The 27,940-nt window shown below is 40.2% G+C and overlaps 1 protein-coding gene across 1 annotated transcript; it reads right to left on the bottom strand.

The window, feature by feature from the left end:
* Nucleotides 1-1,892: 1,892 nt before the first annotated feature.
* Nucleotides 1,893-26,341, bottom strand: NAE1 (NEDD8 activating enzyme E1 subunit 1). The gene is made up of 20 exons (XM_008139879.3): nt 26,219-26,341; nt 22,730-22,833; nt 22,507-22,567; nt 20,207-20,237; nt 19,450-19,521; nt 19,143-19,222; nt 18,691-18,800; nt 16,948-17,057; nt 15,617-15,679; nt 15,153-15,216; nt 14,746-14,837; nt 12,416-12,475; nt 12,192-12,325; nt 10,545-10,620; nt 10,209-10,248; nt 7,054-7,140; nt 5,726-5,818; nt 3,457-3,571; nt 3,321-3,370; nt 1,893-2,128 (listed from the first exon to the last, which is right to left on the bottom strand). The coding sequence occupies exons 1-20, from the start codon at nt 26,269-26,271 to the stop codon at nt 2,019-2,021; spliced, it is 1,605 nt and encodes a 534-aa protein (XP_008138101.1). The 5' UTR covers nt 26,272-26,341; the 3' UTR covers nt 1,893-2,018.
* Between the last annotated feature and the right edge of the window lie 1,599 nt (nt 26,342-27,940).

Here is a 27,940-nt window from a genome sequence, read left to right as displayed (position 1 = left end):
GCAGCTGGTCGATGTTTCTCTCTCATCGATGTTTCTAGCTCTCTATCCCTCTCCCTTCCTCTCTGTAAAAAATCAATAAAATACATTTTTTTAAAAATGGTTAGGAATATTACAGTACATCCACAGGATACTGTTTACTCAAAATGTTTAAAAGTAAGGAAAAATACTTGTTACAAAACAGCAACATAACACTTGTCTTTAGCTGGTGGTTCTATGGTGTTTTATTCCAGTTTTCTATTTATCACAATTTTTATAATACAAGTTTCTAATGTCCCGTAAGTCCTATGGGAGGCCAAGCACTGTTCTAGAAACCTTTTCACTATATTTTTAGTCAGTAGATTGGAACAGCCGTCGCCTAAATCCTCCTCATCTCACCCGTTTGCACAAGTAAAGGTGCGTGATCTTTCCAAGGAGGGAAGGCTAAGCCCACCCAGTTTCCTGAATTTCCGTTCATGCACTGGCAGAACAGAGCTGGCAGAACTCCTTTGGAACAGGCCTAACCAATGGACACAGACACCAAGGGGGGTGAGGGCATGAGTGGGGGGCGGGGGGGCGGAGGAGGGGGGACAAGAGGAGAATAAGGACACATGTGTAATACCTTAATCAATAAAGGGGGGAAAAAAAAGCACAGGCGGTGCCTCAGGCTCTCCGTAGACCAGGTTGTCCAACGCCTGCGCAGGGACGGGGCGCTGGCTAAAGGCCCCACCACCAAGCGATTCCCCAGCAGCGGGTGGGCCCAGTTGCGGTGCGGGCGGCAGCAGGTGCGGCTGAGCGCAGGGTCCGCCCACTGTCCCGGGAACGACCTCCCCAGTGGTTCCCACCCTTCGCTACATCAGAATCACCTGGGGAGGCGCCATGGCGTCTGAAGTCGAAAACTGCCAAGCTCTAGACACCTGACTAAATGGTGGGAGCCAAAGCTTTGTCCACCAGCTGCTGTGGGGACTGCAGCCTCCGCAGAAAGGTCCCTTCCCACACGCACAACCCATCCCCTCACGCTCAAGCCATCCCCTCACGAGGGCCGGCTAAGGGCACAGCGGGGCCTTCTGAATCCTGGCCACTGTGAGGAACACCTGGGCCCGCGGGAGGCGATGGACAGGCTCCGGGGCCGGGCTGAGGGGGGACCCGAACACGAACACGCAGGGAGCCACGGTCTTTACCCTCAAGTCGCCAGGCTCTGGGCTTCCACTCTTTATCCTTTGCTGCCTTCCTACCACGACGCCGCTGCCCGTTTCCCACCGAGAGGACAAGAATCACTTCCGTGGGGCGGGACTTCCGGCATCCCCGCCCCCAGGGGGAATCTCTCCCCAAGGGCAGGTGTTAGCAAATCCGTGGATTGACTTCTTGAAGTGGTGAAAAAGTCACAACTTCAGGGGTAAATCCTCCAATCTCCCTGCCTGTAAATGCTTCCATTACTCAGAGGGGTGTTCACCCCAAAGACTTAGCTGGGAGGGCTCCCTGATGGAAGAGGCGATCACCCATCACGGAGTATGGCCTGGAGGGGCACGAGGGGCGCCGGCACGAGGGGCGCCGGAAGTCGGGCCCTCCTTCCCTCCGAGGTGCATTGTGTCCTTGTTTTCTGATAAAACTAATACGTCTGAAATATTTGCTTTTAAAATTCTATTAATTTTAACAAATAGGGATGGTCCTAAGATGTCCAGAGCTAAAATCTACACATGTATTAAATTCATTATTTAAGACTGTAAGAAAAAAGTACTTAAAGCTATTTCTGATGAAATATGATTTCTATAAGTAACTGAAATAGCAAGCTGAAAATAGCGAGCTCAATTATAAATGGATAGCTCTTACTCTCTGGGAAACATGACTGCTTCCTTCACACACTATCCCCCTCCCGGCCCCCCAGCCAGTGCCCCCCAAACAAGACTACATTATTACAAATGAGAAAATGTTTATTAAGCAAACAATTTAACAGTTTTCCCTTGGCAGAATTTTACAGATTAGAGCACAACTCAAAGGCAATTATAGTCTCAATTATTAACACACTACAGAGGATATTTACTCTACAACTGAAAAGTTGCTGAAGTTTGTGACATGCCACTATAAATGTAAGTATTATTAAAAATTACAAATTGTTTGGTGATTATTTTGATAACTTCTTGAGCAGCAGCTCCTGCAAGGAGAAAGGAAAAAAGCAAATCTTTGAAAAAGGTAAGTTTCAAGAATTATATAAAAATATCAATTCTGTAAAGAAAACCTTCCCTTTTTCTAAAAACAAAGGTGTTTAAAAGTAATCCAAAACAGACATAATTTATGGTCATATCAAAATAAAGGACCATAATTTTTAATAACTGTTATTAAAAGTTTTGTTTTATACATTCATAGCTTGGGATATTATGCCACAGTTTTAAAGAATGAAGTATTTTTAATTATGGTGGTTTTGAAACATTAGCAAGATATATTAAGTAAAAAAACATCAAAATAGTAGTATAGTTGATTGCATTTTAAAGGATACATATAGGCAGAAAAGATTCTCTAAGGACTCCCTTCTGCTTAACTTTTACAATAAAAAGGGAATAAAGGTGTATTTGTTCTAAATACATTTGTAATTTGGAAAGAATCTCTATTAAATACTGCTATAACTACTCAAAACAAAAATAGAACAAACAAAAAAATTACTAAGAAAAAAATTCTTCATCTTTTATAACCTGAAGCTTGATCTTTCACAAACACTCGTTAATTAAGTACAACGTGAGACTCTACTCTGTACCAGACACTGTTCTGGGCACCAGGAATATGGTAGGAACAGAAGACAAAGTCAGTGCCCCATCGACCTTCCCTTCCAGCACAGTGAGGGAGAGACCATTTGCAAATGAGTAAAACAGCATCTCAAATGGCCTTAGTGCTAAGGAGAAACAGCAGGAAGAAGGCATGAGTGCAAGAGGGGGGGGCCTCAGCTTTAAATCGGAGTGAGGGAGGTCTCACAGGGAAGATATTTAAAACAAAGACCTGGACAAAGTGAAGAAATATAAAGGTGTTGTGCCACTTAATATTCAACATCCTGCTTCACTGACCTTCCTCGGTAAAATAGTTAAGAAAACAAAACTGTCCCGGCCAGTTTGGCTCAGTGTATAGAGCGTTGGCCTGCGGACTGAAAGGTCCCTGGTTTGATTCATCAAGGGCATGTGGGTGGGAGGGAGGGCGGGGGGAAGGGTGTGTTTGTAGGAGGCAGCCAATCAATGATTCTCATCATTGATGTTTCTATTTCTCCCTCTCTGAAATCAATAAAAACCTTAAAAAATAACAAAACTTCATAACTATACTATATAACAACAGATGCCAGTCCTCTCATCCTTGGAACTCACCCCCTAAGAACGCAGCAATGGTGTGTGGCTCAGCAGCTCCGTATCGGCAACTTTAGGAAAGAAAGGAGATATGAACTTCAACTAGCTTAGGACAGGCACAAGTATTATTTCTTAATATGGCTTTAGAAATACTCACAATTCGTGGACATAATCATCTTTCACCATTACAGATAGTCCATATTCCTGAAGGAAGCCAGTGAGACAAGACTTCAACTTTCCTATATCTTCTTCAACTTGATAATTAGATACCCCTACAAATATACATGCAAATTAATTTTAATTGAAATAAACATGATTCAAAATGAATGGCTACCTCCTTTATTTACTCTAGTTTCAGGTGTTCTAATAAAAAAAGTAAGGTGTGAAAATGAAGAACAAAAATAACAGAATGTATGAGACCAATATTTGCAAATATCACAAACCTATAACAATCAAATAAACCATCAAAAACCTATTAAAATTTGAGTTTGATAAGCCTGCTTTGTTCACTGCTCCATCTCCAGTATCTGGAAGAGTGTCTGGCACACAGTTGGTGCTCAATACTTTGATAGAAGAATTGAATGAATGAGAAAGTGATGTCCTATTTATACCCTTTGTAAAAATTATGGTCTTTATTATTCATTTCCAAGAGATTAAATGACACAGAGGACATAAAACTATAACAACAGGTAACATTGAGCATTAACAGATGCTGGTTACTAGTATAAATACCATATGTATACTGTTTAATTTAATCCTCACAATCACCTTATTAAGTAGGTACTATTATTCCCATTTTACAGATGAAAAAACTGAGACACAGATTATTTGCCTGAGTTACTTAGCTCATAAATAGCAAAACAGATACAAGCCCAGACAGTTGTTAATAATTAAGCTATAACATCTCCAAAGGTAAGCTATTAATTGTTATTACTACTGGAAGTTAAAATATAATTGCCATAACATTCACGTATTAAAAAAAAAAAAATCAGTATTTTTTAACTACTATGGTTTAAAAATGATCACCACTACTCTTCCTCATAATTGCAATACCTACCATTTATTACTTACAAGGTGCTAGGCAGTGTGTAAAGTGATTTTCATACATCACATATTTAACCCTAACAGTCTAATAGAGTAGATACTATTATTGTCATTTCATAAATATGAGACCTGAGACTTAGAGGGAAACAGTGACTCATCCAAGTTCAAGAGATAGTAAGTGACAGAGCTTGGATATGAACCTAGGTTCAAAGCCTATGCTCTATGTGGTTGCTACTCTCCCAAGATGGCTCCCCAATGTATACCCCTTTGTGCCCTCATGTAGCCCCCTTCTACTCAATCTAAGCTGGCCCTGTGAAGCAAATAGAACACAATATAAGTGATGCTGTGACTTCTAAGACTTAAGTCATAAAAAGCCTTGTACCTTCCAGCTGGGTCTTTTGGAATGTTAATTCTAGGAAAGCCAGACCCATGTAAGAAGTCTACCCTAGAACTGCCGTGCTAAAAGGAAACCCTAGCTAGCTATGTGGTGACAGATGCCTGACAAGCCCCCAGCAGTTCCAGTACTCCTGACTAAAGGGCCGACATCTGAGCAAAAATGACTTCTTGGATGTCGAATTCAGTCAAGCCTTCAGAATGACTCCAGTTCCAGGCATCAATAAGATCCTTGCTCCTCACTGAGATAGGCCTAACTGAGCCCAGCCAATTCACAAAGTCATCATATAATAATTTATTGTTTTAAACTACTAAGTTTTGAGATGGTTTGTTATTCAATGAATAATAAAAAAAACATTCTAATCAAATAATACAAATAAAGCAATACATATAGTGTTTATGCATTTTCTTTCTTCTAGCTCATTAAGACTGTAACTCACTAGACATATGACATCAATTGGGGCAACAGGTTTTATGATACACCTAGAATGTACTGCTATGCAATAATCCTGCATAATTAAACTTATCTTAATAAAAATTTTCTGGGCAACTGAAAATCTTTGAAATTATGCCAACTCCCTAATCATTATATTTAACAGATAACAAAAATTAGATATTAAGCAAAGAAATCTCTACATCTTCAGAGCTCTGAGTTCAGGAGTCACTGGCATACTTCTTGTGACTTTCCATTTCCACTAAATTAAACTCAGTGACTCTTAGAGGTAAACTGTGAAAAATGACAGAAAAATGTTTTCTTTTATATGCTATCCATTCAACCAACATTCCCTTGTAATGGTTTAGAATCAAACACTATTTGCAAATAGTTACACTTACAAAACAAATGGTAGTTCCTCAATAAGATATAATGTAAACTGTTTGCAATATAAAAATCAAGGACCAATTGTAAACACCCAAGAACACTTTTAAGATTTAATTCAAGTGTCTACTTAAGATTTTATTATATTTGATAATTCGATTGCTATTCTTACCTGGGTATCTACCATGTTGTTTATGAAATCTATCCACAGCCCGTAACATTAAGTATAATACTATCTCATTATCTGGACTGTCCATGCTGGAAACTGAAAGGGAAAGAATTAAATATAATTTGGGTAATTCATGACGTAAAAACAATAAAGGATGGACCTTACTATATACTCAAGTTTTAGGTCTCAAGGCAATTTTACCACAAAATTTTAGTATTTTGTGACAATAAAATAGAAAATGATAAATAATAGTAAAATAAAGGGAGATACACTAAGATAAAACCCAGTTGTCTTAGACTATTACGTAGTCAACATAATCTCTACTAAAGTAGTAACATGCTGCCCTAGCCGGTTTGGCTCAGTGGATAGAGCGTCAGCCTGCAGACTGAAGGGTCCCATGTTCGATTCCGGCCAAGGGCACATGCCCAGGTTGTGGGCACAATCCCCAGTAGGGGGCGTGCAGGAGGCAGCCAATCAATGATTCTCTCTCATCATTGATGTTTCTATCTATCTATCCCTCTCCCTTCCTCTCTGAAGTCAATAAAGAAATATATATATTTTTAAAATAAAGTAGTAACATGCTGACTTTAGCTCTTCTATTTATCACACAACTTAGTAACCTATCTAAATACAATTGTATATATGTATTAAGTTTTACATTGTGAAATTATGACTACTTGGATAGGTTTATAGAATTAAATTTAGAGTATAAATATTTCCATTATCATTTATATTATCACCATATACTCACTATTATTATACATAAAATATTAATCTCTTTAAAATTAAAGCTGCGGTACATTTATACAATGGAATACTACTCAGCTGTAAAAAAAGGAAACTTTACCCTTTGCGACAGCTTGGATGGACCTGAAGAGCATTATAATAAGTTAAATAAGCCAGTCAGAGAAAGACAGGTACCATAGGATTTCACGCATATGTGGAATCTAATGAACTAACAAGAGCAAAATAGAGACAGATTCATAGAGAGAGAGCAGGCTCACAGCTGTGGGGTGGCGGGGTGAGACAGGAGGGGGAGAGAATTGAGCAAAAAAGAAGAGAAAAAAAAGAGAAAGAACTCATGAACACAGACAACAATGTGGTAATTGCCAGGGAGAGTGGGCGTGGGGGGAGGTGAATGAGGATATAGGGGTGATAAATGGACAGAGACTTGACTTGGGGTGGTGAAGACACAAATGATGTACTGTAGAACTGTGCAACTGAAACCTGTAAATTCTGTTAACCAGTGTCACCCCAGAAATTTAATTTTTAAAGGAAGGATGGAAAAAAGTAAAATTAATAACCTAGCATCAAAAGATTATTATACTTACTAATTTCATCCCTGTTAACTGTATCCAAGCCATATTCTTCAGCTAAGGATCGACATCTTACCACTCGAAGAAATGCGGAATTGCTACCTGAACACAGGAAAGACATTATAGAGGTAACTAACTGGCACATGAATATTCCAAATCACAGATCTCTTTAAGAACAGGAAATTGTGTCTATACTATTCACAGACACGGTAACGTGAAAAGATGTCTCTTATTTGACTCTAATGGTTAGCAGGGAAGGCACTAGAACATAAGTCATCCTAAGTTCATGTCCTTGGCACTACAACCAGTTCAGCACTGAGTAAGTACGTGATGGCACCTCTCTGAGACTCAGAATGGGGATAATATTACTTACCTTTGAAAGTTATGGATGCAAAGTACCTAGCACAATGCCTGATAGGGCTCAATGCACAGTAGTTATCATTATTATGGATAAGTAGTCCGAAAGTAAAGTGTTATATATATTGTGCTCTTAGTATATGTAAGGTTTCAACAAAACAAAAAAAAATATTTAATGGAAATTTTCAAACATATCCCAAAATAGAGGGAACAGAATAAACCCTTAAATACGCAACATCCAGCTTTTAATCTGGTATCATATGATTTAGCAGAACAAACACTGTATGCCGAAACAAGGTGCAAGATGAATAATGGAACAAAACATTAAAACTAAGCCTAAACAAACACTGGGAAAGAGTAAAGAAATGGAGAAGTTTGATAAATATATTTTAGGATTGAGGAGCATGCAAAAGACTTTATCTTCAGAAAGCATGTAAACAGATTGTATTATTCTTAAATTAGGTCTTAAATTAAATATAAATGCTTCAGAGAACAGTGGCATGAGATGGCTGGGCAAGCAGGCAGAGACCAGATCATGCAAGGCCTTGTAGGTTGAAGGAAGGTGATCCACTTTCATTGTAGGTCTGGCAGAAAATGGTATGGTCTAATTGCCTATTTAAGAGATCTCGCTGACTGCTCGTTGGAAAATGGGTTGAATAGAGGCAAGAGTGGAAGGGGTATCATTTCAAACTGCACTGGTAAAGGAAAAATGGTGTAGAGACAATAAAAATATTAGTGGCTTCCAGGGTTAGGGGGAAAAGAAGAGATGAATAGGCTGAGGACAGGAAAAAATTTTTTAAATATATTTTATTGATTTTTTTACAGAGAGGAAAGGAGAGGGATAGAGTTAGAAACATCGATGAGAGAGAAACATCAATCAGCTGCCTCCTGCACACCCCCTACTGGGGATGTGCCCACAACTAAGGTACATGCCCTTGACCGGAATTGAATCTGGGACCCTTGAGTCCGCAGGCCGACGCTCTATCCACTGAACCAAACCAGCTAGGGCAATGAATGCAACACCTAACTGGACAGGAAATTTTTGGGACGGTGAAACTATTCTGTATGATACTATAATGGTGGGTGCATGTCCTTACACATTTGTCAAAACCCACAGAAGGTACATCACCTGTTTGTTTATTCTAATGTAAACTGTTGACTTTGGTGATGATGTGTCCATGTCAGTTCATCGACTGTAACCAATGTGCCACGCTGGTGGGGGGTGTTCATAATGGGGGAGGGTGTGAATGTGTTGGGTCTGGGGGTACACAAGAAATCTCCGTACTTAGCACTCAACATTGCTATGATCTTAAAATTGCTCTTAAAAATAAAGTTTAGCCCTAGCCAGTTTGGCTCAGTGAGTAGATTGTTGGCCTGCGGACTGAAGGGTCCCGGTTTGATTCCGGTCAAGGGCACATGCCTGGGTTGTGGGCTCAGTCCCCAGTGGGGGCATGCAGGAGGCAGCCATTCAGTGATTCTCTCATCATTGATGTTTCTCTCTCTTTCTCTTTCTCTCTCTCTCTCTCTCTCTCTCTCTCTCTCTCTCTCTCTCTCTCCCCCCCTTTCCTCTCTGAAACCAATAAAATATTTTTTTAAAAAGTAGGTTTACAGTTATTCATATGGAAATACAATCCTATATAATAAAGAGGTGATATGCAAATTGACCATCACACCCTCACACAAGATGGCCACCCCCATGTGGTCACAAGATGGCCGCCATAAGATGGCCAGCAGGGGAGGGCAGTTGTGGGTGATCAGGCAAGCAGGGGAGGGCAGTTGGGGGTGACCGAGCCTACAGGGGAGGGAGGGCAGTTGGGGGGGACCAGGCCGGCAGGGGAGGGCAGTTGGGAGGGATCAGGCCTGCAGGGGAGGGCAGTTGGGGGCGACCAGGCCTGCAGGGGAGGGCAGTTGGGGGCAACCAGGGCTTGCAGGCGAGGGCAGTTGGGGGCGATCGGGCTGGCAGGGGAGCGTCAATCAGGCTGGCAGGGGAGTGATTAGGGGGTGATCAGGCTGGCAGGCAGAAGTGGTTAGGGACAATCAGGCAGGCAGGCAGGCAGGTGAGCAGTTGGGAGCCAGCAGAACCAGATTGTGAGAGAGATGTCCGACTGCCGGTTTGGATCAGGCCTAAACCGGCAGTCGGACATCCCCCAAGGGGTCCCAGATTGGAGAGGGTGCAGGCTGGGCTGAGGGACATACCCCACCCCCAGTGCATGAATTTCATGCACCGGGCCTCTAGTAATTAATAAGTAATAATACAAGAATTAACTGTTTCTTGTACTCACAACTGTAAACCTACTTAAAAAAATAGTTCATTAAAAAAAAAAGAAAAAAAGAAATGCTTCGGGTCTACTGAGGAGTTATCAAAAACACCTGGAGCCTAACCATCTTAAACTAGATGGTGAAATTCTTAATTCTATTACAGTCACTAAACACAGACCAAACTGAGTAGTTAAACCAATACTCCCCATGTACATATGACTCAACTTCATACTCAAAACCTTCAGATAAAACTTTCCCAAAGTAGTTAAAATCAATAAGCTGAAAAGAAGTCAGTATTAATGACAATTTTCAAATAACTGACCTTCATGACTTTTTTGCATTGCCATAGATATTTGTTCTAGCTCTGACCCAGTCTTAAAATAATCTTCATTTATTATTACATTGTAAGAATAAAAAACCTTACCCAATAATATTTATCTATACCATGAAGTTATGAAAAAAATTTTAATTTCAACTATTTAAAATTCCTGGGAACACTCCTTATGGCACATTTTTATGAAACAAAATAAGGAAATTAATTCAAGGGGACTTACAGAGTAATTTTAATTCTTTCTCTGAAATGGACTCTGGTGCCTGTAAAGAGACAATGCAGATTTTGCTCCAGTATAAAAGAGCAGGTTAGCAGAGGGTACAGCACAAAGATGATCACGGTGGGATGGGAAGGCTTTCTCCGAGTGCTGGGAGAGCACTGGAAAAACACATTTTCTCCTTAAAAGTCTTTCTCATGAGGCAGGCAAGTGAGAGATCCCTCTAAAAGCACAGAGCCAGTGCCATGCCCTCCATCTCTAAACCTTTTCTGGCTGAAGTTATGGGATCAGGCCTACATGGGGCTGTGCTGTCCATCAAAGCCAGTGTGCCCAGCAGCTTACCCGGCCTATAGACTGCAGCAATTTGGCAACATGATTACCCACAGCGGCAGCATCTTTCTTTGCTTTTTCACGGTAACTAGGAAAAAGGGGGGGGAAAGCTATTATTAACAAATTTTAAAATCAACAAATTGTAAATATCACCAGGAAGCAAACAAAAAATTGTTTTCCTTTTCATGAAAAAAGGCTGGTCTGGAACATATGAAATGTGAAAATGCCATGGAAATGCTACTAGCAGCACCTGTTAGTGGTTGGGGATCTTCCCAGTGTTGGTGATGGACACTTGGAATCCAATAATACCCGGGTTCCCTCTGTAACTAACAGCACCCAACTTAAAAACTGCCCTCCATAATCCATGACCCATGCTTCTCTGACAAAATCTGCAACACATGTTACTAAAGAACATGATTTTTCTCCTTGAAGTCAAGTCCAAGGAAAGTTAAATACTTCAAAACTGTCCACCTGCAATGTAAAATTTTTAAAGTCTATTTACATTTTCACCCCTGAAAATGATACGTGTTAAGCTAACTCCCTCCAATGTGAGGTCATACTTCTTTCTATCCTCAATTGACTTTTCCCAAGTTTTAAGTAGTTGAACTTTTAGGCTAAGACAGTGGTCAGCAAACTGCGGCTCGCAAGCCACCACGGTTTGCCACTCTGTTGACTAATGAGTTTGTCGACCACTGTCATATACTACCTTTTACCTCTTTGCACACAATATGCCACAATTGCCTAATCCTCACAGCTTCCAACTACACGGTAACATTTAGTCTACCAGTGGTCGGCAAACTCATTAGTCAACAGAGCGGCAGTTTGCCGACCACTGGGCTAAGACAACAAAGATTTGTAAACAATGACTGAGATGAAGAGTGCAATCTGTTAAGGAACAGAGATCTTTTCTGTGTGACATTATTTGGCACTTGAGGAAACCTAGCCAGTGGCCCTGGGTTCATCTGCACCAAACTCCATAAGGGTAATATCCTTTGAGAACCATCCTTTTGACAGTCTATCTGGGTTCAGGCTAGTGATACCTGGATAGCAGGTGTCTATCTATAGACATGAACTCTTTAAATTATGAAACATTACTAATAAAAAATTCATCCAAACTGAAGACTTCCAAGTTTTAAGTTACAAATAAAAGACAGTATAGGGCCCTAGTTAAGAGTATGGAGATAGATTTAATGGGTTCAAATCCTGGTTCTGCTAGTTACCAGCTGTCTGACCCTGAATAAATTACCTTTTCTAGGCCTCAGTTTCTCATCTATTAAACTGGGAAAAAATAGTAGCTCTCTCTAATGTTGTGAATATTAAATTAGTTAATACATAGGACAGCTCATAGCACAGAAATAAGTGCTCAAATGTTACGTTTTATCATGAAATACATAAGAAAAAAAATCAGTCTCCTGGGGGGGGGGTGGTATATGAGAACTCTCTGTACTTTCCACTCAATTTTGCTATGAACCTAAATCTATCCCAAAAAATAAAATCTATTTTTTTAAAAATCTGCCCTCAAAGTTCTTTAGCTTATTTTTAAAGCAATTAGATTATAATAGGTTTCCATTTTATTTCTGATAGGCTAGTAAAATAGTCTCATCTCTAATATAAACAAATTATTCTTTTCTGTTACATAGTTTGAAAACAGTGACTTACACATTTTGCAATTTTATATATTTGCCCGAATCTGCAATCATGTCAGGAATTGTGCCTCGGACAGGTAAATTTCCTTGACCCTCTTTAGCCACAAATTCCTTTAAGGCACGAGCTAAAATCCAAAATGATGGAGTCTAAAAGAGTAAAATAAAAAATTATTAAATGGCATTTGAATCTGACCCAAAGCTTAAGGTGGCACTATTTTTACTTTTTGTTGTTGTTACCTGTTTGGTGATATTTATGCAGCGATCATCATTAAATATATCTTCAATGCTGCTTGGGATCTATCAAAGGAACATGAAACATTTACTTATACTAAGAATCTGCCCACCTTTATTTTCACTGCTGTTTCTCTGAATAAGTTCTTTGAATTCTCAAACCGTAATCAAATACATACTTCTGATTTTCTTACATTTTTATTTAGAATGAGTAGCAGATGGAGGTTTGATGAAGAAAAAAAGAATGGAAGGAAGTCACATCCTGCCCATTATTGTTAGCATTAACGAATGACATGTTCTTTTCCATCATAAATGGAATAAAGGAGCCAAAGTAAATCTTTTAACATATTTACATTTTAAAATATAACTAAGATTACAAACATTAATGTCAAGTTAGAGTTGTAGTACTTCATGTTTTTCCATCTTGTCAAAAATTTTCAACCCTTTCACTCTAATTAGCAACTGTTGAAAGAGACAACCCTCTGACAAAAACTAGAGTTAAAGAGACAACCCTCTGACAAAAACTAGATAGTTAAATTAATGTATGATGATCTTGCTAGCAAGATCATCATACATTAATAAAAACTTCAGAAATTATAGGCTTTGATTCTACTGTGGAAAAAAATGTCTTACTGGTAACCTCCAACTGGTTTCTCTGCTTTCACTCCCGTCCTCTACAATCTCTTCTCACAAGAACTAGATAATTTCTTAGATACAAATCTGATCACTCCACTCCCTTGCTCAAAACACTTCAATGGCCTGCAAGGATATTATGATCTGGCCCTTCTGCCTTTCCAAACTCAGATCCCTCTGATTACTTGCCCCCTTGTTCACGTCACTCCAATCATCCTGGCAGTTTTACTGCTTGAACAAATGCTAAGCTTCATCCCAGTTCCGGGCCTTTCTTTGCACATGTGCGTCCGCAGCCTAAAAGCTCTTCTACCAGATCTCTGCATGTCACTTCTCTCAGGCTTCTGCTAAAACACATCTCTTTGGGTCTCCTTGGCCCCCCTCTGGATCCCAGATCTCTGTCCTCCCCATCACGCTCTAGCTCTTTGTTCTGTTCTAATTTTGTTCATAATACCTGGTGCATTTATCTCTTTGCTTAGTTCATTATCCCCGAGTCATGAGAACCTTGGTGTGTTTTTAAATTGGTGTAAATTTTACATTCAGTGAAATGAACAACTCTTAAATGTAGAATTCAATGCATTTTGACAAATATACATATATTTTTAACCATCACCCCAATTAAGACATAGAAAATTTTTATCACCCTCCAAAAACTGATTCACAAAGCACACACTTTTACTTACTCAGAAACACTACTTCTTTGTCTCCAAAAATCTTATAATGACAGCTTAAGTGCTTTTCTATCTTAAAAGGCAGCATGTTTTAAATTATAAGAAAATTCTAACTTAAACTCGCAGTTGTATTATTCCTAAGTTCCCTCAAAACCTCACTTGCCAGGCTTCAATAACAAAAGGGCATCTAAAATGAGTTATCCTCCAAGTAATTTTTAAGGTATCAATGTCATTTAAAAACACCTCCTTATATCCAAAAAATTACTGTCAAAAGCAAATGCAGCCATAGCCAGTTTGGCTCAGTGGATAGAGTATCAGCCTGCAGACCAAAGGGTGCCAGGTTCGATTCCTGTTAAGGGCATGTACTTAGGTTGCAGGTGCCTCCCCAGCTCCGGTCCTGGTCAGGGCACGTGCAGGAGGCAACCAATCGATGTGTTTCTCTCACATCAATGTTTCTGTCTTTCCCTCTCTCTTCCACTCTCCCTAAAAATCAATGGAAAAATATCCTCGGGTGAGGATTAACAAAAACAAAACAAAGCAAAACGAAACAAAAATTCCATCTTTCCCTCTCTCTTCCACTTTCTCTAAATATCAATGGAAAAATATCCTCGGGTAAGGATTAAAATGTAATAAAATAAATAATAAAATAAAAGTGAAAAAAAATCTCAAGTTAAAAAAAAAATGAAATGCAGGGTAAAATTTAACTTTTCAGGCAACACTATTTTGGACCAGCAAAGTATCACCTTCAGTATATAATTCCTACACCCAAACTAGTACTACTCACAAATCATGTACTTCAAATAATTGATTTATATAAATCATTATATCACTATTATATACTGAAGCACTCATGTCCATTTAACTAGGACAATACAGAATATTATTAAAACAAGCGTCAATCTATAATAGATATTAATTTCTAACCAACTATATACAATTTAGGAAATATTAACTTAAATCTAAAATCAACTATTTTATCATAAGGACTTCAAAAAACACCTTTCTAAATGAATCCCTCAGCCACTCTTTTAATACCTGAGTTGTATTTAGTGCTGTGTTCACATTCTTAATAGCTTCTTCAAAATTCTCTTCATCTTCTGGAGACCCACTTTCATTCTTTAGAATTCCTATTAAAATAGAAATTGGTTAGCAAACAACCTTTTCCTTCTTTCTCTTTCTCTCCCCCGCAACATTATGGAAATAACTTGTCAGATTCTGAAGGGAGGATCAGATATTTTGAAACTTAAGAATAAATATGGTTTATCACCAGTCATTCCTAAAACTGTACAAGGAATGGCTCCTTAATCTTCCCCAAGGCAAAATAAAATATGAACTAATGATGGCATCATTTGACAAAGGTGTTGACAGAAATTCAATAAACATTAGCGTCAAACAATTTGCTTTTCAAATCTTATATAACATTTAGTCACATCCCATATTACCTTGTCTAATCAAATCTCTGAACTCTTCTTTTTCTTTATACGTTTTAGGTACTCGTCCATTTGTCTAAATCAGTTAAAAAATTTAAAAACTTAGTTATAAAAACTCAAAATATGGAAATTGAGAGTCCACAATTTCCCCCTTCTCCCATCCACATGAGATTTCATCAGTAAACATACACCCCAGTGAAATCAGAGGCTAACCTGACAGAAACAGAAACTGTGGGCCATTTCTCTACATTCATTCCCCACTGCCAGTTTCAGAATGACATTCATTCAAATTTCATTTTGTAAGTAAAAATATCAGTATTAAAACAGAAACTGCTAGATCTAAACTGAAAAGCACCCACCTACCCTAAGCCAAGCAAGGAAAGAAAATCAATCTTTCATCCCCTCCAATGAAATCCTTTATAATAAATTGAAAATACAGTCACATAAGGAATTTATTTTTTTTAAAAAGGACATACTTCATTATACCACTGTGCTAAATATTTAGCTATGATCACAATCCATGGAGTGTGGCTATGGTCCTAAAATTGAGAAAAAAATACCAGTTAACATTAATTAGTTAATATTTATTCCTATCATTTTCAACAAACTCAACAATATTTATGATCATTCCCCAGTATACATGAAATAATGAATGAAAGAAAATGAACTGAGTTAATAAAAATTGCTTCACAAAACTTTTTTTAGAAGCAGTGTCCAATTTGATCCTAATATGGCAGGAATGTACTATGATTGTCCCCATTTTGCCATCAAAAACCAGTTTCAGAGACTGCCACCCAAAAATAAAGCTTAAATCTCTTGATTTCAGATACCAATCCTAGACTACAGGAAGATTTTCTCTGTGTTTTCTGATGAACCCAACACCTGCATTTTAATTAATAAGTAGGTAGAAAAAATACATATACTCCTTAAGTTATATGGTGTGTTATAAATATCATTATTATTTTCATACCAAAATATGCAGCTGCCTTGGTAATTCTCAAACACTAAAAATAAGCTTCAAGTGGAGTAAATTTCAACACCCACCCACCCACCCCAAATTCAAACTATTTTAAAAAGCACATCTATTTGTTTAGGAAAGGGCCATGAAGAGGAATATATTAATGTTCAATTTCTTGATCTAGGTGTTAATTACATAGATATGTTCAGTTAATGTACTTTTGTTCAATAAAAAGGTTTTTTAAATTTTGGAGAAAAAAGATTTATTTAAAACAAATTAGGTACAATGTTGTTACTATGTAATCTGGATGACAGGACTATGGAGGTTTATAGTATTGTCTCACATTGGTGTATTCAAAAATGTTTTAAGTCTATCTATAAAATGGAAGGTCAGCCCGGTCAGTGTGGCTCAGTAATTAAGCGTAGACCTATGAACCGAGTGGTCACGGTTTAATTCCCAATCAGGGCACATGCTCAGGTTGTGGGCTCAATCCCTAACAGGGGTCGTGTAGGAGGCAGCCAATCTATGATTCTCTCTCATCACTGAAGTTTCTAGCTCTCTCACCTTACCCCTTGCCCTCTCTGAAATCAATACAAACATACTTTTTTTTTTTTTTTAATTTCAGAGAGGAAGGGAAAGGGAGAGATAGAAACATCAATGACGAGAGAGAATCACTGATTGGCTGCCTCCTGCATGCCCCACACTGGGGATCAAGCCCGAAACCCAGGCATATGCCCTGACCAGGAATCAAACCGTGATCTTCTAGATCATAGGTCGATGCTCAACCACTGAGCAACGCCAGCAAGGCCAAACATACTTTTAAAAATAAATAAATAAGGTCACACCAACCCTTTTGTCCATATGATCCAAATCATAAGACTGAAAATGTTCTCTCAGTTCAGGAAAGGGTTTATCCAGTCGTAGATCCTCTAATGCATTATCTGGATGAGATTCTATTACTGTGAAATAAATAATGCCAAAAGATAAACTTACTTCTTTAGTAATACTGCTGGCAATACACTACATTACAAGAATTTGGGAAATCTATAATTTTTAAATGGGCATAGGCTCTACAGTTTAAAAAAATGTTTTTGTTCATTATTCAGGTAAATTTACATATACATTTTACTAAAAGCACAAATTGTAAGTAGACTACAGTTTTAATGAAAGTAAAAACTAAGATTCTCTTAAAACAAAATTTTGTTATTATAGTTGAAAAAGATCAAAACTGATAAAATTGTGTTCAGATATTACCTAAAAACCTACCCTTACTCCTCCTGCCGTCTTCGACAAACATTAACACCATCTACCTGAACCTCTTCCCTAGAAACCTGATGGTCATCCCTGACTTCCTGCTTCCTTGGCCCATCACCAGTCACTCCTCACATCCTGATGTCACTCTGCACACAGCTCTCCACATAGGGGAGTTCAGAAAAGTGTGTAATCCCAGTGAGTCTTTAAAGCTAGGCTCACTTCTGTTACTTGCTAGCTGTGTGACCTTAGACAAATAACTTATTGCTCTGTGCCTCAGCATCCTCATCTGTAAAAAGCAGATAAAATAGTACCTATCTTATAAGATATTAGTAAGATTAAATAAAATAATTCATATAAAGACAGGCACAAAGCTAGCAATGTTAACCTTCATTATCATCTATTCCCACTTCCCTATCCTTGTAACAACTGCACTTAGTCAGTGGCACTCTCTCTCCCTCTCTCTCATATAAACCACTGGAAATCTCCTAACAGCAACTCTTGCCTCCAGTCTTTGACTCTTCAAATCCATTCATTCTCTACTCAGCTTCAGTGATCCACTTGAAGTTGTTACCATCACTCTCCCACTTTCAACTCTTAAATGGCCCAACATCACCTGCCAAAAGCTTATTCTCTCAAGTCCCTCTCTAACTGCTAAGCAGATACTAACTACTACTCAGTGCTGACACCAATGCCAATGGCTCTATCATTGCACTAGCAAACTACCTGGCTCAGAGCAATGTGTAAATACTGAATAAAAATGTTACGATCATTTAAGATTAAAATTTTGTAAGTAAAGGACTAACATCAGCCTTGAGCTGGTGCAAGCCTGAATATGAATGACTCTGGTCTCTGATAACACTTTTTCCTTGGAACAGTAGTTAGGTAAATGCCTTGTTTTGTGGAATTGTACCTGAACTAGAGGAGTCTAAGGCCTGTATGAGAATGGAATAAAAGATTGGTGGGGAAAAGGTGGTGTGACTTCTAGGTGTCAGTGTGACCTTGGCTCTCGCCTGTAAATAGCCATACATGCATGCTCTATGTATGTTAAGAGAAAAAAATAAAAATAAAAAAGGCTAGGTACTTGAACAGCAACTAGGCCTCCTAATAAGATGAAGAAGCTGTACCTACTTATCTCTTGTTTTGTATCCTCCTATAATGTAAGTAAAGGAAATACTAGATTAAAGCCTTTATCAGTCACTGATTGACACTTTGAATCTATAAACTGGTTGTGCTGCTACAAATTTACTTTGTAATTTAAAATTGACTTTCTAAATTGTCAAGTTCTAAAATCATAGCTAAAGCAATGAAAAGCAAGCCCCATATGTGCAACAATTTTACCTGGGTGTTCTTTTATAATGATCCTCATATAACCAACTAGTCCATATGTCCTACAGATCAAAAGAGGGATTTGGGAATTCCAGAGGACATCTGCTAAACGTAGTAATGTGCTGTAAAGGAAGGTACAATAAATAAGAATATAAGCAAATGTATATATAACAAAACACCTTAAAACAAAGTACCTTTCTTCCCTATAATTACTTCTAACTAGTTTTTTCCCCCACTTAAAATAACCAATGTTCAATTTAACTGCTCTAAATATATATCCTTCAAAGTTTCACATCCAGTATCTTTCTTTCCTATGTTTTTGATGCTAGAGATTCGTAAGTACTTCCAATTAAAGATTTCTATAGAGTTTAGGAATTTTTAAAAACCATACTCTACAGGAAAAACAAAACTATGCAAATCTAATTCAGACATTCAATTAAAAATAAATTAACATAAAAATTTACCTTTCAGGAAGTTGAGTTGCAACCACAATGGTAAACCTACAGAAAAATGAAGGATCATTGTCTAGAAGGTTTTCTGGACTCTAAATAGGACAAGGGGGGAAAAAATCCAACAAGTTCACAACCATATTAAACATGGCAGAAACAGTTAAGCTATTTAAAATAAATGAGGCAACATGCTAGACTCCAATGTTAAATCCAACTCTCAACTAAATAGCATACAAAAATTCAAATTTCTCAATTCCTAGAGTTTTGAATTATTAAAAAATAAAATGTCTGCACAGAAATAATAATGTATATACATATATACCTCTTCCACAAAACTCCCAGAGACATCATTATTTAATTCTTGTAAGAATTCCATGGTAGCTTGAGCTCGGTTCTTTTTGAAAAGAAAGCATTTAACTTGAATTAGAAAAAATTTGGTTAAAATGTAACCCTTCAATTAACAGATCAAGCAAACAAACTATGAAATTACGCCAAATTTCATGCACAGATATGACAACTCTGCTTTTCATAGTGTTTAAACTGGGACTCAACCAGAATATTACTTAGAACAGAACTCATTATTCAGAGTTTTTAAGTGAATACTTTATTTGTATCCTACTTTTCTGATTATGCAAATGACCAAAAAACCATGAGCACCAGGCAGGAATATTCTAGATCAATTTACAATACTGTACAAGAGGTCACTCATTAAAAAAGGTCATTTCCACTCAGAATATTGTACTAAATTGATTAGTATGGCTTTGTAAGATTTTTAATATGAAATACAAAAATAAAAGATATTCTGGCTCTTAGTTAAAAATACTCTTTCCTCTGAACATTAACATCACTCAAGCTTTAGCATTAATATAGGATACAGTAAAAAAAAGATATATTACTTCTACAATCTTGAACTACAAAACTTATAAAATTTACAAGATAAAAAAAAATGAGTTAATTTAACTTCTTTCTCAGAGAAATATAAGCTCTTTTAAAGTCAAAGCTTTTTCAAGAAACCAAAATATAGTAACATCATTAAATGCTTAAACTCAACTATATTCTGTAACAAATTGATTGTTTACCTTGCCAATACTGCTTCTTTGAAGGAAAAAACTGAAAAAGACACAAAAAAATAAAATTAAGAGCTTCTTTGATTATATAAAGGGAAGGTTATTTGTAATACCAGGTACATTTCATTCATATTGTAAAACAAACTATATTTTGATTACAGATTGTAAAGGCCTTCCTGGAGGAAGAAAACTGGATGAAACTTGTAATCAAAGACAAGCTAATAAATCAATGTTCCCCAAAGTGTGCAGCACCTAAGAATTTCACAAGATGCTCTGAGAGAAAAGAGAGTTCTCTGGCTTTAAAAAGTTTAGAAATCACCATAGGTTATATTTCCCTCTTGGAAATTCATAACATACACAATACACATGATATTAAAGTCTCATATTAAAGAAATGTTTAATTTCATTTGCCCATGGAATCCCTTTGCCCATTTAGCAGTTATTAACATTCCCCAGAACCATGCTCCATAGGCCACACGTGGGAAATGCTGTATTAAACTGTTTGCTTTTGCAGGTAACTATAACAGAACTATTCAGGCTTCTTCCCACACATACCCTTGTCATATCCCAGGGCCCAGACCTGAGGCTGCTAATCAATCAGTCAGGATGCTATGTTGTAGCACAAGCTCAGTGGCTCCATAAGAAAAAGAAGCCTTTTTCTTATTACATCCTGCTCTAAGCAACCAAGTAATCAAAGGTAATAGGACTTTTTCTTTACAGACACCAATAAAAGGGCTGTGTTGCCAAAACCGGTTTGGCTCAGTGGATAGAGCGTCGGCCTGCGGACTGAAGGGTCCCAGGTTCGATTCCGGTCGGGGGCATGTACCTTGGTTGCGGGCACATCCCCACGATGTGCAAGAGGCAGCTGATTGATGTTTCCCTCTCATCGATGTTTCTGACTCTCTATCCCTCTCCCTTCCTCTCTGTAAAAATTCAATAAAATATATTTTAAAAAAAAGGGGGGGGGGGGGGGCTGTGTTGTGTATCAAAGTTCAATATGAACCAAATTCTGATTTTCCTTGTATTTATCCATTGCTGCTGTATACTGACAAATATGAGAGATCCCAGACTCCAAGTCCCTGAAAAGGCGAGTCTGAAATGCTCTAAACATCTAAATATGATCAGCTTTGAAGAATGATATAAAGGCCATCTTCACAACAGCATTTTTATGGAGACAGTGTAGTGGGGAGAGATATATACCTGGACTAAGCTTAGAAGACACCACAAGTAAAAGGTAGATTTTATTATTCTTATAATTCAAATATACAATTATTGTTAACTAGGGGCCCGGTGCACGAAATTCATGCACGGGGCGGGGGGGGGGGGGGGGGGCGGGGAGTCCCTCAGCCCAGCCTGCACCCTCTCCAGAGACCACTTGGAGGGATGTCCGACTGCCAGTTTAGGCCCAATCCCACAGCAGTTGGACATCCCTTTCACAATCTGGGACCACTGGCTCCTAACCGCTCCCGTGCCTGCCTGCCTGCCTGCCTGCCTGCCTGATCGCCCCTAACTGCCTCTGTCTGCCTGCCTGATCGCCCCTAACTGCCTCTGTCTGCCTGCTGATTGCTCCTAACCCCTCTGCCTGCTTGCCTGATTGCCCCTAACCTCACTGCCTGCCTGTCTGATCACCCCTAACTGCCTCTGCATGCCTGCCTGATTGCCCCTAACTGCCCTCCTCTGTTGGCCTGATCACCCCTAACTGCCCTCCCTTGCAGGCCTGATCTCACCCCCAACTGCCCTCCCCTGCAGGCCTGATCTTGCCCCTAACTGCTCTTCCCTGCCAGCCTGATCTCGCCCGCAACCGTCCTCTCCTGCCAGTCTGATCTCACCCCCAACTGCCTTCCCCTGCTGGCCTGATCTCGCCCCTAACTGCCTCTGCCTCAGCCCCCACCACCATGGCTTTGTCCGAAGGAAGTCGGACATCCAGAAGATGGCCAGTCGACCCAGTCTAATTAGCATATTACCCTTTTATTAGTATAGATTATATACTAACATCCAGGAATCCATGCAAGGACTTAGGAATTGTCCAGACTCCACAATTGAAAAAATAATGACTACTCCTTTGCATTAATAACAGCAATAAAGATAGTAATGATGGATAGATATATTTTATTAAAGGCCTATTTGCCAGACACTGTGCTAGCATTTGAGCTACATTAATTCCCTTCATCCTCACCATAATCCAAAACAGGGATTACTGTCCACTGAGTCAAGTCACCCTGAATGAGGTGAAGCTGGGACTTAGGCCTCCTCTCCTGTGACAATACACTGCCTTCCCTAACATGCAAATATTTGAAAAGAATAAAACATACTTATTTCCAGCATCTTCTCCGCTGACCTGATTTCCATCAATAATTGTAAATGAACCAATACCTGGGAGACAAAAGAGAATCAGTCAAGAATATATATTTCTGTCTACAGCCATACCACCCTGAACGCGCCCGATCTCGTCTGATCTCAGAAGAATATATATTTCTAGTTAAAACCTTAAAGAAATTTACAACCACAAAATTTACAACCACAAAACTACATTACCTGGAAGTATCAAGTTTTTAAGAATTTCAGTTCCTGTGGCTGTTGCATTTATTAGGCAAACATGAGCAGATTCTAAAGCCTCTTGTCCATGATCACCCCACAACCTACAAAACAAGATACAAATTCAACATTTAAAAGCATTTCATAAAAATACAACTATTTTGCCCTAGCTGGTTTGACACAATGGATAAAGCATCAGTCTGTGGACTGAAGGGTCCCAGGTTCGATTTCAGTCAAGGGCACATGACCGGGTTGCGGGCTCGATCCCCAGTGGGGGGCGCGCAGGAGGCAGATCAATGATTCTCATCGCCCCCGGGTCCGGGTGAGGCCATGTGTCCCTGGATCCGGGTGATGTCTCGCGCACCTAGGTCCGGGTGAGGCCACGCGCCCCTGGGTCTGAGTGAGGCCACATTCACCTGAGCCCGGGTGAAGCCGTGCCCCTGGGTCCGGCCGAGACCAAACCAGAGGGAGTCGGACTCTCCGTTACCACTATTTGTCCACCATCCAGAGCTGAGGGGTCAGTACTGACATGTACATATAAGGAACTGGTGGACATTGAAATTGGGTCTCTAAAGAACTGTTGGTCCAGAAAGAAACTCACTACAGACTGATTCATCTGCCTGTCAGCATAACTATTATTGCTCGTCTCACATTCAGTTCTTATAAGTATATCTCTAGTGACACATGATCTCGTTCATCTAGGGGAAATGATGAACAACATAGACTGAGGAACAAGAACAGAATCAGAAACAAGGAGGCATCGATCGGACTATCGGGCCTCAGAGGGGGGATGGGGGAGGTTGGGGGGAGGGGGGAGAGATCAAAAAAAAAAAAAAATGATTCTCATCATTGATGTTTCTATCTCTCTTCCTCTCTGATATCAATAAAAATATCTTTTTAAAAAAATACAGCTTTCTTATTTGAATGGTGATCTTTGATCTTTAAAGTGTTCCTGCATAGAATAACTGATGTGATAACCATGGCAAATATGTAAAACAAGAACAGCAGGAGGTGTAATGGGGATTATATAGCTGTGTAACATAAGACTAAGACTGATGTCGTGCATGGCTGGATGGGGGGGTCAAGTCAAAACTAGACACTTTGTCTTTCAGCTTCCTGTCCATTACTCACGTCAAGCCAGAGAACTTATAGAACGCAAATTCTTTAAAAATACTTATTAACATTAAAGAAGTGCCTTAGACTTAAAATTGATTCTGTTCTCTATTTCATTTCTCCTTAAGTTACATGGATCCAGTTTAATTAAGATCTTGACATAGGACTTATCACTTGATATAAGACTTGTGACATCTGTAAGAGTGAGAAAAGCTTTACCAAGAAAACTGAATTATCATCTGAAAAGCCTCACATTGACTTCTATAGGAGTACTTTAACCTATAATACCCAATGAACATTCTAATAGCATGATTAATAAATTAACAAATTAAGCATTAACAAAGATGTACTAAAGATTTGAAATATATGTTATAATATGATTCACACAGGCATATCATTAAAAGAACAAGGTAAATGATCACACATGTATCATGGCAACTGAGCCAACCGGATTTTCATCCAGAAAGCTCACTAACTAGTTTATCTTTTCTTGTCACTATAAGAAGTATAAGGAGAGCCCAAACCATTAGAAAAATTCCATAGCTTGGAGGACAGATAGACTTTAATGTGCCTTCTTTGTTACTTGATCTAAAGCAGATTATCTTATCCTGTAGCCAGTATGTCCTACAGCATATGTCACAACTATAATTGCCTTATTTGGTTTTTTATTTGCTGAATATCCATCTTTCCATTCCACTCTAAGCTCCAAAAGGTCCCAGATCACTCCCTATATCTACCACTGTAGTCCCAATGCCTGGCACAATGTCCTGTCCAGGGTAAGTGATCACTGAACAGTTATCAAATGAATGGAGGAAAAACCTGGAAGAACCAGGACTGGAAACATCAGGTTTTCCAATGAAAGTAGGGCACACAGAAGACACCTGACATATTTAGTTGATGGATGCGTGGTAGTTGGAGAGTGAGCCTAAGAGATTACTGGTGCATTTCTAGATAACATGTTTCAAGAAAGGGCCCAAACAAGAAATCAATCCTTTCTGCTCTTGTTGGCCTAAGAAAAGCAGGGCCTTGTTGACTGCTGGCTGGCTGTACATCTTTGTTCTAACTGCTTCCCTCTGACATTTCAACATAATAACTAGTTCTTACTATGAAAGGTAAAGTTTGACCCTTCAATGGACCGAACTCAGCAAAAACTCTTTGGTTCCAGTTACTTAGTAACCAAAAATGTCATCTCAGCTCTGTCAGGTATGGTTATATCTGCATTCAAAACACAAGCAACTCCAAGAATTTGCAAGAGAGCATGAGTTGGTTACAAGGGCTCTGCCACTTTGCTTCTTTTCCCCACAAGCTTCTGAGCAGAGTGATGTGACTGAGTACCAGCTTTGCAAAGGCCAGAAGGGCCTGAGTTTACACCCTGGCTCAAACACAGAGCTAGTCATCTAACTTCTCCCAGACTCAGTTTCCCCATCAATAAAGCAGACAATTGTCTGCCTTCAAGGCTGCTCTCAGAATTGAGTGCCTAAAGCCCCTAAGACAGCACTCAGTTGTAAGTGCAAATGGGAGTTCCAGTCCTTAGGGACATACTGTAACTTCTGGCTTGGAGGCTCCAGAAAGAAAGGGAGCCAAGAGTTTGTTACTTTCATTGCCTTAACACACCAAAGATGCTCAAGAAATAAGGAATGGGGAGGGTAAAGAGAAAAAACAAGGGAGAGGAAATAACCAAGGACTGCCTGATGGCCTAGACCTGCAGTGTCCATTAAGGTAGCCACTAGCCACATGTGGCTACTGAGCACTAGGCATGAGGCCTGTCGGAATGGAGATGTGCTAGGTAGTGTAAAACGCCGGATTTCGAGGACAATATAAAAAAAAAATGTAAATATTGGTTACCTATTGAAATGGTAGTATTTTGAATAATTGGGTTAAATTGTATTATTAAAATTGACTTTACCTGTTTCTTTTTCATGTGACTATTAGAAAATGCATAGACACACCTCGCTCACACGAGACTAGCATAATATTTCTGTTGGACATCGCTGGCTTAGAACAACACCTAACACAAGGTACCGCGGTCGGCGCGGGGATGGGGAGTCGCGATCCCCCCATTCTGCAAAACTTGGTGCCTGAGCGCAACGAGGCGGGGCCGGCAGCCTGCCCGGTGACAAAGGCTGCACCTTTGGGACCGCGCACCTCAAACAACACACTGCTTGGAGGGCGGGCGCGCCCCGCGGGTAGGAGGTCGGCCCTGCAGGAGCACCCCCGGCCTCAGGCAGGAGGCCCGAGCGCCAGCTCCCGAGCCCTGCAGGGGCGGGCCCGGCGGGAGGCCGGAGAGGCCCGGCCGCGCCGCTCGCTCGCTTAGGCCCGGCACGGACGCAGAGGGTTCATTGGCCCGCCCGCCCGACGCGGTGAGCCCCGGCTAACCTCAGCTGCCGGTCATACTTCTGCTCCTTGAGCAGCTTCCCCGGATGCGCCATGGCCGCGGCGGCGCGCGAAGAGCCGGTGCCCTGCAGAGTACCGCCACCTCCGCCGCGAGCGCGCAGGCGCACTAAGAGCCCGCCGCCGCCTGCGCGCCGCCCGCAGGGGGCGCCGCCACTGCACTGCGCACGCGTCGCCGGTTTGCTAGCCCTGGACTGGGACTGGTTGGTCAAGTCTTTCCTTCCTCCCTGCACCAGCCCCGCTCTCCACCATTCCGTGATTTTCTACGTGCGGCGATTGCGGGGAGACTCGGGCTTTGGACTCAGGCCGGTTTGGATTTTAACTACTTAACTAGTTGTGAGGCCCGCTTTTTACTTCTCAAGTCCTCTGCGTATTCATCTGTGCAATGGGGATAAATGGGTCTCCGCCAAAGGATTCTATTAGAATGAAATGAGATTTTGTATATAAAGAACCAGACTCACAAAAAATCCTGTCTGAATAATACCTTTCATTATTATGGCGATGATGATTTACCCATTTCACCCATCATCTCATGCAACAAGCCCACTGTGAGGACCTGTTTCCAACCACAAAGCTAGCTAGCTAGCTGCTCCCAACTGCAGGTACAAAGACCAAAGATGAATAAGACCAGGGCCTTGTTCTTGAGGAGGTCACAGCCCAAGAGGGGAGAGGAACAGTAAACAAGTACTTACTAGACAATATGGCCATCCTATAGACAGAGGAAATGGGGGAGCTGAGAGGTGCACAGAGGCACAACACACACACACACACACACACACACACACACACCCCAGGAGTGTTTGGCGTGGTGTGAGCAAGGAAGAATATTTTAAGCAGAAGAACAGCAGGTGTCATCTGGGGAGGCAGGGAAGGCATGGCAGGCTGGAGGCACTAAAGGAGTTTGATGGGGTGGGGAGTTAGGTGAAGGGTAGGAAGTGGTCAGAGGAGGTTTGAGAGACAGCCGGGGCCAAGATGTGAGGACCATGAACAAACAAGCAAGGAGGAATTTAAAGCCTTTGCTTTCTGAAAAGAATCACTTTCAGGAAGAGGACGGTGGCCCTGGTGATGGGTGGCGGCCTCCATATGGAAGAGGGAAGGAGAGGACGCTGGAAACCAGGAGACGAACAGGCAGTGCGACCAGGATTCCTTTCTCACTAAGTCCCTGCAGCCATTTCCAGGTTAATAATTGCCTGAAATAAGGTGGAAATGAGCACAAGTCCCCAAGCCCAACCTAGCCTGGGATGTAGACAGGGGTGGGAACACAATTTGACCGTAATCCTGTAGTAATGATGGATGCAGTTTCCCTGGGTGCTGTCTCTGGAGTCAAGGTTGAGGCACACCCTCTAATGATTTCCCTGTCCCCTACCCAGCACCCACGGAACTGATGGGAAACCAAGCCATGAGGCTCTCCCAGCGCATTACGTGCTGATGCTATCATTTCCTTCTCCAGCTGGACAGATGAGATATATGGGATAATATAATACGCTCAGGGAATGTAGAAAGGTCAAAAGGAGATGGGTGAGAGTTCACTGCTTAGCTTCTCATCCTCAGTGCAGTCCTATGCAGTGCATTAAAGAAAACATTCCCAAATTTGGGGGGCCGGGGGAGCCATACTGCCTATGAAAAAAATGTAGCCCACCCAGCATGGCTCAGTGTTTGAGTGTCAACCTATGAACCAGATCACAGTTCGATTCCTGGTCAGGGCAT

Source organism: Eptesicus fuscus, chromosome 21, assembly GCF_027574615.1.
Source record: "Eptesicus fuscus isolate TK198812 chromosome 21, DD_ASM_mEF_20220401, whole genome shotgun sequence".
In the NCBI taxonomy this organism is placed as follows: domain Eukaryota; kingdom Metazoa; phylum Chordata; class Mammalia; order Chiroptera; family Vespertilionidae; genus Eptesicus; species Eptesicus fuscus.
The sequence above is the reverse complement of the archived record's forward strand: the minus strand, read 5'-3'. Positions and strand labels throughout refer to the sequence as shown.